The sequence below is a fragment of the Cibotium barometz genome, chromosome 33 (assembly GCF_041138505.1).
Source record: "Cibotium barometz isolate CiBa-2024 chromosome 33, ASM4113850v1, whole genome shotgun sequence".
Taxonomy (NCBI): domain Eukaryota; kingdom Viridiplantae; phylum Streptophyta; class Polypodiopsida; order Cyatheales; family Cibotiaceae; genus Cibotium; species Cibotium barometz.
Genome location: NC_141078.1, coordinates 39,694,241 through 39,703,135, shown reverse-complemented (window position 1 = coordinate 39,703,135; position 8,895 = coordinate 39,694,241). Strand labels below are relative to the sequence as shown.

Below are 8,895 nucleotides of genomic sequence, written 5' to 3'. Positions count from 1 at the left end.
GACAGAACATTGATTGATGATCTCAATTTCACTTGTATCCTTAATAGTGATGTGATGAGCAGATGGGTTACAAGATATGAGGATGCAAAGACAAAAAGGCAAGCAGAAAGAGCTCTCTTTCGGAGGCAACATGGCTCTCGGAAGGCGTACCCTAAGCATCTAGCAACACTTCCGAATGATATCCATGTTGATTGGTTGCATGAGGAAATGGAGAGAGCAGAGAGTGACGAGGGGCTGCATATCACGGCGGAAGAATGGGAGTATGCACGAGGATGCATGTCAAAGGTACATAGAACTAATGTTTTGCATTAGTTGTAAGTGATTTTCTTTTAATATTTATTCACATTGCTTACACAAATATTGCTTCTATTTTGGTCCAGTGCACTATGTTCAATGCTATATGGTGTGAAGGCAAGCATTTTCGAACACAAAGAATTGATGAAAAGAGAAATACACAAGATTGCGGTGTCATTAGTAGCTTTGAGGGAGCTAATGGAAAAATGGATGATTATTGTGGCATAATCCAAGACATATTTAGGCTTGACTTTCGTCGCTTCTTTGTGTATGTTTTGGATGTCAAATGGCAAATGAACGTGGTGGAAAAAGGGCCTGATGCAACGATAAAACGCCATGCAAGTGGATATGTAACTATTGACTCTACAAAGTTCTGGCAAACAAAGAAAGATAGGCTCGTATTGCCACAACAATGTGAGCAGGTATGCATTTTTTTACTAATGTGTTTCATGTACATATATATCTAAGCTCGCGTACCCCTTGACTTTTGATATGCTAATTAATTACTGTACTGTGGGTATTTGAGTAGGTTATCTATCTACCAATGGTGCATGACATCAAATGGTGGTACGTCATCCCTATTGCACCACGTTCCAAAGTGATGTATAATACATTCACTGATATGGAGCATATGGAGGATGTAACAAGCCGCAATGAAGATGACGTCGAACATGCCATTGAAGATGTTGTGATCGATGATCAAGAAATAAGAGATGATCGTGATAATGAGGATGAGCATGCCATTTCTCATGATCATGAGAATGACCCTACCATTGAGGATGATGGTGATGATGATGAGGATGATCAGGACATCGATACCATTATCAATGGAGTACAGAATATCGATAGTGGAATAAATTTAATCGTAGCCTTACCAATTGATCAAATGGATATTGATGTTGATCGTTTGACAAGGATGGATCTTATTGAAGATGAGATCGAACCCTAACCAATCCGTCACTGTATGTTCTAAATTGATGACATTTCTATCATCTCATATGCATGATTTATTTTTGAATATATTTCATTGTTGTAAATGCATGTAGTGGGATTGTGTAATGATGTATACTGTAATGTACTATGAGATGGTTTAAGGAAAATAGTTTTTAATTTTGTTAAGGAATTCAGTTTTTTTTCAGTTTTTCTCTGCCATGCGTGTATTAATCCGTGTACAGTGGCGTGTATTTTTCCGTGTATAATAGCGAGTATTACCCCGTGAATATTATCGTGTATTTTTCCGTGTATAATAGCGAGTATTACCCCGTGAATATTATCGTGTATTTATGCGTGTATTACTGCGTGTATATAAACGCATTTATACACGCGTTGATAAATGCAAATATACACGCGAATTTAAATGCTAAAATACACGCGCCCGATTTTATTCAAATACAAGCGCGACCATACACGCGTTCGTAATTTATCGCGTGTATGAAACGCGTGTATGGCAGCATTGTCTTGTAGTGAAGGGTCGTGGTACAAGAAAAGTTCATTGGGAATGTTTTGAGTGACCAAATCTGTGAGCTTGAGAAACTTGACAAAACAAGTCTAAGAACTATGCACAACATGATTATAGAAAAACTAAGGTATAAACAATGGTTTGATGACCAGCTCAAAGACAAGGAGATAAGTGAGGGGGATATGGTCCTTTATAGCACTAAAAATCACAAAAAGAAGCTTAAATATAGGGAACTGGGAACAAACTAAGATAATCCTAGAGGGTGCTTTACACATCAAAACACTCAACAACATAGAGATTGTGGGTTATTTCAATGGTAGCAAATTGCGACACTACTATGGACCACTCATACAAAACACCTTGAAGTAAATTCACCTCAAAAAGGAGGCAAAGCAAGAACAAAACGAGATGAAAAAGGGAGCACAAAAGCTCGAGGGGTGCACTACTAGAAAACCCTAGGCATCACATGCGTTCAAGAGATATTTTAAAACTCCTTATCTAAAATTTTTCCCCCAATAAAAAAACCCCTCTTTACTTATAAACTAAATGATTTTTTTTCTAAAATTGAATTAAAAAATCCCTCATGTTAACGTAATTGTGTTAATTTTTTTCACTGTATCTAATTAAAAAAATCCTCCAGTTGAACTCACGTGGTACACTAACATTTTTTGAGTTGAACCCCCCGAGCACAAAAAGAAGCCAAGAAAAGACAAGCCAAAACTTAGAGAGAAGTAAATCTCTGTGAACATGCCTCAAGTAGTTGACCTTGAAGAAGAGGATTGGGAAGTCAAACTTGCCTGTTTGTGGTTGGTAATGACTACATCAAGTAGCTTTACCCAAAAGTTAGCACTATTAGACACTGGTGCTAATCATAACTTAATGTTGTATGACACATGGGACTCTCTAGGCCAACCAACTTTACTACACACCGAGGCCATAATCACTATCATTGCTTCAGGTTGTGTTAATCAGGGGTTTTTAAATTAGGCCTTGAACGCACATGAAATAGAGGGTATATATATAGTGAACCCCCCGAGAATGTATTGTGTTGATTCAAACTTTTATGGCCCAACTATCCCAGCCTCACCATGCCTAGCCACAAAGGATTATACAAACAAAAAGAAATTCACATCTTTGCAAGATCAATTTAAATTACAGAAGCAGAGATTGTTGAAGCTGTGAACTCAAAAAATTCTCTCATGGCCACAATCAAGGACATGGAGACCTTATTCCTCTCATAAACCACTCATTTAGAGTGGTTACTGTCGGTTGGTTAGGCTCTCCAACCTCAACATCAAGGCCTTGAACTCTGAGGCCTAATCTTCTACTAGCATCTTTTCTGAGTTAGCCTTTATAGTTTGTCTATTACTTGGGTGGTTGTCTTATCCTTTAGAAATCTCTTTTGGAAAGCATCCTTCAGTATCTCAAAGGTCTGGAAGTAATCCAAACCATACTATGCATAGCATCTTATTGCTTTTTCTTCAGTGTTGTGGGAAAGAAATCTATTTTTTGTGGTGATGGAGCTCTCATGTTTGAGAAAGTTGTTTCAAAAGAGAACAAATGAGCATTTGGATCTTCATTAGTTTGACGTCTAAATTTTGGGTACTTTAAGGCGATGGCATATCTTCTAGCTCCTCTCATAGAATTCTTGTCTTCTTTCTTGTCCTTTTCCCATTCTTCCCACCAGATTCTCGCTTAGGATTTTGATTTTATTAACCTTGGGGTTGAACTTTCACTACAACCTTGGGGTTGAGCTACCACCATAACCTTGGGGTTAAGCTACCACCACTTGCTCTCCCATCAGATTTTCGAGTCAAAATTGTGCAACCCATCACCATTTTCAACTTGTTTTGGTTGCTTGCACCATTGGTAGTGTTGTTCCCTTGCTGACAATCTACCATTTTCAACTTGTTTTGGTTGCTTGCACCATTGGTAGTGTTGTGCCCTTGCTGACAGTCTACCATCTTCCATGCAGGCTCCATGAATGCTACTCACACGGCCCTATACTATGACTTTCAACTCTATGAACATGCATTAATAAATCTAGGCATTCTTTTTGTCTATGTCTATCTCTTCCTATAATCATAGCTCCTAATCACATTGATTCCAAGAAGCTTCAAGGGCTTCTACCTCCTTGGTTTTCAAGTCAAAACCAATAGGTTGGCCACTTATGAGAGGGAAAAAGACATGGAAATTATTAAATCACATGCAACGAGAGATGACACCTCACCCAAAATGAGCCCAATATCTAGAGCTACTAGACAAATAAAAAGAGTCTTGAATTATACACAGTAACGACAGTGACTCACTAGTTGAATGACAAGTGAATGAGTCCGCTAGTCTTCATTAATGTATGACACTGAATATGCATCAACAAAGAGTATGCACTTATACACAGGGTTAGAATGTTTCAATTTGTAGTGACATTCTTGGCAACAATTAGTGCCACATATTTCGACTAAATAAGACTCTTGAAATTAGAATTCTTGGCTAATAAAGATAGACTAGCTCTCCACCCAAAATCCATGCAGTTCATGCATGCTAATGCCACCACCTTTCTTTGTTTCCCGACTTTCTCTCTCTTGGCGCTACTTTCCCTAGTAGGATTGCCAAAAGTGTCACCATTTGGTTAAACCTAACACTTTACTAGTTTTGGACCACCCAACCACACCATGCTATTGGACTCTCAGGGGGTTTAACTCTAAGAAATTTCATGTATCACGTGCGTTCAAGTGGTATTTAAAAAACCCCTTACATACTATTATGAATAAAATGACCCCTTTTTCTTCACAAACTTAAAGTTTTTTTTTTCAAAATTGGTTTAAAAAAACCCTCCTATAAATGTAATTCTGTAACTTTTTTGAATTAATATACCCCTCATGAGGAACTCACGTGCTACACTTACATATTTTAGGTGAACCCCCCAAGATTGGACTGTGTTGTGCAGTAAGGTGGTGGGCTAGCACCACTATAGTGTGCAAGAGCCATCTCAGTTTGCTTCTTGATATTTGGACTAGAGTCCAAACAGCATCTGGGTTGTGCTGACGAGATGAGAAATAGAAGTGTGAAACAAACATTAATATACCATAGCTCTTGAGTATACAGATAGAGTCTACCTTAGATCTATAAGTGTTTTTTATTTTTTAGAAAACAAAGTCTTATTTCTTATACTTTTTGCAGTATAAACACATTTGGTTTAAAATATGATGAAGAATTTGTGTGACCTTAAGACTATCAGTTATGTAGAAATGCATACACATAAAAAATGTCTTAATTTGTGTGTTTTGATATGAATACTAATTCTAGTTTTTTAAAAATGAAAAATATTATTCTTTCCTAATAACAAATTATTTGTCAATGTAAAGCACTACCATCATGATAATTGATGTATAAGTACTTTCATGAGAAATAGAATTTAAAACTTTAAATTATGGGATTGACAACTATGTAAACTTTGACAAATTACTTGGAAAATTTAGAAAAACATTTTTCTTCTTAATGTTACTTAGACTTGATTTACTTTATTTTTTAGAAGAAGCCTTTTTTCAAAGTTTCTCCAATACTCATGTTTTTTCATTTAATTCAAACACGTAAAGCTATATGAAAGATGATGACCTAAGTGCTGGAATCATCCTAAAACCCTTCTTTTAAAAATGAATAAGTATGTGACAAATTAAACATGTGTCTATTGAATGTAAAATAGGTTTGCACGAGTGTTAAGTATAACAATGATAAATGATTAAAAAAGGCAAGAAAAATTTGACACGTTGTGGAAGTCCTAGAAAGTCTGCTTTCCCTTTCACACACCCATTTTACCTTCAAAACCAAGAACATGACCACTTTTTTCATGCTAAGAAATTCATAGAGGTCATTAAAATTTCCTTAACATAGAAGTCAATTTGATGTGAACTTGTTTGTCTTAGAAAGTTGCCTTAGTGTTACACCCTCATGCTCAAGAAATTCATAGAGGTCATTAAAATTTCCTTAACATAGAAGTCAATTTGATGTGAACTTGTTTGTCTTAGAAAGTTGCCTTAGTGTTACACCCTCATGCTAAGAAATTCATAGAGGTCATTAAAATTTCCTTAACATAGAAGTCAATTTGATGTGAACTTGTTTGTCTTAGAAAGTTGCCTTAGTGTTACACCCTCATGCTCAAGAGACTAGTGAATGTGGAAAATTCACTATGTGATATATATTACGAAAATACATCTAAATTGTAAAAGATTTTAAATGTTAGAGGTTTTGTCCTATAATGTACACATGTAAATTATGAGCTAGGTAATGAATATTAGAGTTTTTTATTATATTATAAGTCCTTGGTTGCCATATAATGTTAATCACCTATCACATTCATTATCTTTGTCATCATAAATAAATTACATTTGTGAATTTTATCATGCTTTAAACGAAGACGTATTATGCATGAACATAAGTCATTTAGCTTGTACATGACTAAGTCATTAATATTTGTGTTAAGTCAATTTGTTATGTATGATTTGGTCATTATATTTTGTGTTAAAAGTGACTTGAATGTCGAATGATTTCCTTGTGCAAAAATGGTTGTTTAGTTACAGCATCCGACCAAAGTGGTGTCCCAACAAGCAATGCTGATATTAGGAGGCTAGATAGAGTGGGCTTTAAAGCCCATTTGGCCATCAAATAGAGCGTCCCACTTTCAAAATATTGAGTTTCAAAAGAAGGCCAACCAAGTTAATTTTAAGGACTAATGGGTTATACTTACTTGAAAGCCGAGGTAATTTGAAGCTCTTGAATTTTTAGAAAAAACTTGGAGCCCAAGGCAAGGTTGAAAAAATCAAGCCGTGGGACCACCTGTGGTGACAATGAGAAGCTTAGAGACCATAGAAAACTAATTAGCATTAAGAAAACTATAAAGTGTTATCAAATGGGGTCAAGTGGGAGGGCTAGGTTAGGCATGGAGGGGAGCAAAATGCATGCGGTGATGCTAGCCCTGCCATTGCCGGGCCATGTAAATCCCATGCTACACCTTTCTTTCACGCTGGCATCGAGGGGCGTCAAGATCACGTTCGTGAACACTGAATATAATAAATCCCGGATGCTGCTTCCAGTGTCTCCGAGTGATCAGAGCAACATAAGCTTTGTTTACATTCCCGATGGATTGCCTCCCGAGCATAACCGATCTGCTAACGTGGAAGAGGTGCTGGTTTCTGTCGATACTCACTTTGCACGCTTCTTTGAAGAGCTGATGCACACCCTTGACGCGCTGCAAGACCCACCCGTCACGTGCATCATAGCCAATACGTTTATAAGCAAGGACGTGCAGCAGAGTGCGAAGAAGCGTGGGTTGCCGTTCGTGTCGTTTTGGACGCAATCTGCGGCGAGCTACGCTTCGTTGCTGATGGTGGCCAAGGGTTACAGGCCTCCCAACGGTATAGATTAGGTTAATTAAGCTTTCAACTTCATTGAGAGTTGCTGTGTACTGATTCTAATTCGACTAAGGTGCTTGTTGTCGATCTCAGATTCCCAGCCTTCCGACGTGCTTACCTGCAGTCTTCCTGGTGTACCACCACACTTGAAATTCGAAGAACTAAATAGCTTTGTGCAGAGCTATGACCCCGAGGATTTTATGTTCAAGCTGTTCACGCAGCCTTTTGAGCACATAGGAGAGGCGGACTTCATACTGATGAACACCTTCGACGAGCTGGAGGAAGAGACCATGGCTGCTCTGAAGAAGGAGCACTCCGTTTTGGCGGTTGGCCCCTTGCTGCCCCCTTGGTTTTTCAAGGAAACTGAGAGCAGTGTGATCGATGCTGTGCCCACCGCGCCCACTGCGTTGTGCGTGGGGGAGGATGACCGTTGCTTGGGCTGGCTGGACAAGCAGGAGGTAGGGTCTGTGATTTATGTTTCTTTCGGTAGCCTCGCGGTGATGACTGCAGAGCAGATTGCAGAAATCGCCCTTGGCTTGGAGGCCAGCCAACAGCCCTTCTTATGGGTTGTGCGCTTGGGTCTTATGCCAGGAGGTAGATCAGCAGAGCTGCCGGAAGGATTCCTAGAAAGAATACAAGGGCGAGGCCTCGTAATCGCATGGGCGCCCCAGCTCAAAGTCCTCCTCCACAAAGCGGTGGGTGGCTTCTTCCCTCACTGTGGCTGGAACTCCACCTTGGAAGGCATCACCTCTGGCGTGCCTTTGCTTGGCTGGACCAACGTGTCCGACCAGCCTTTAAATTGCAGATGTGCCGTGGACTGTTGGAAGGTGGGGCTGAGCTTGGAGAGATCAGGCCTTGGAGGGGTCGTTGACAGAAAGGACGTTGAAAAGAAGGTGATCGAGCTGATGCAAGGTACACAAGGGAAGGCCCTCAGAGCTAGAGCCAGAGAGTGGAGGGAGGCCGCCATAAAGGCTGCCTCCCACCATGAGGGCTCCTCTCTAAAAAACATAGAATTTTTCATTCACAACATGGTGCGGTGTTTCCAAGGAAAACTAGCTATGGCCTTTTAGTAGGGGATGGTGTTCCTTCTACAAGGTCCTCCCACCTAGTGTTCAAGATACCACTAGTGTTGTTTTGAAAATACCACTAGTGGTGTTACTTCTACAAATATCACTAGTGGTATGTATACCACTATTGGTATTTTCCTACATGGCAAGTTATATGATCATCTAGAGTTTCTGGAAGCTTTACATGGCAAGTTCTATGATCATCTAGAGTTTTTAATCTTTTGTCTTATGCTATCTGTGTATCTCAATAAGCATATTTTTTGGAGTTTGTTTCACATTCAATGTATTGCCCTCATCACTCGTGATGCTAGAAAGAAGTTTTTCTGTACTATCATTAGAATTAAATCATTAGGATGCTAATACAAAATATATGATGACAAGAATTAAATCATTAGAGTGCTAGACATATTAATGCTAGAAAAACATAAGAAGTTGTAGTTCAAGAAGAGAAAGTGACCTCTTAGAAAAAAGTGCAAAAAGAGATTAGCCGTATGTTGTTCAATTATTAATGAAGCAAGGCAACAACAAAAAGTTATAGAGATAACTTTTTCACACTACAAGACAATTTAGTCTTCTTCCCAAGATGTGTCTTCAAGTTGAAACACAAATATCTCATAAGAAATTAATCCATTTAATGTCATAAGAAAAAGTTGGTCATGTCTCTGAG

At 38.7% G+C, this 8,895-nt stretch overlaps 1 protein-coding gene across 1 annotated transcript; it reads left to right on the top strand.

Annotated features, from left to right (window-relative positions):
* The first annotated feature begins 6,628 nt into the window (after nt 1-6,628).
* LOC147619556 (UDP-glycosyltransferase 85A7-like) lies at nt 6,629-8,484 on the top strand. The gene is made up of 2 exons (XM_086773569.1): nt 6,629-7,164; nt 7,255-8,484. Exons 1-2 carry the CDS (start codon nt 6,660-6,662, stop codon nt 8,229-8,231), a joined length of 1,482 nt encoding a protein of 493 aa, XP_086629695.1. The 5' UTR covers nt 6,629-6,659; the 3' UTR covers nt 8,232-8,484.
* Nucleotides 8,485-8,895: the final 411 nt, after the last annotated feature.

Excerpts from the sequence above, each read along its gene's own strand:
- LOC147619556 (XM_086773569.1), top strand. The coding sequence starts at position 6,660 with ATGGGGTCAAGTGGGAGGGCTAGGTTAGGCATGGAGGGGAGCAAAATG. Across the intron at positions 7,165-7,254 it reads GGGTTACAGGCCTCCCAACG|ATTCCCAGCCTTCCGACGTG; the intron begins GTATAGATTAGG and ends TGTCGATCTCAG.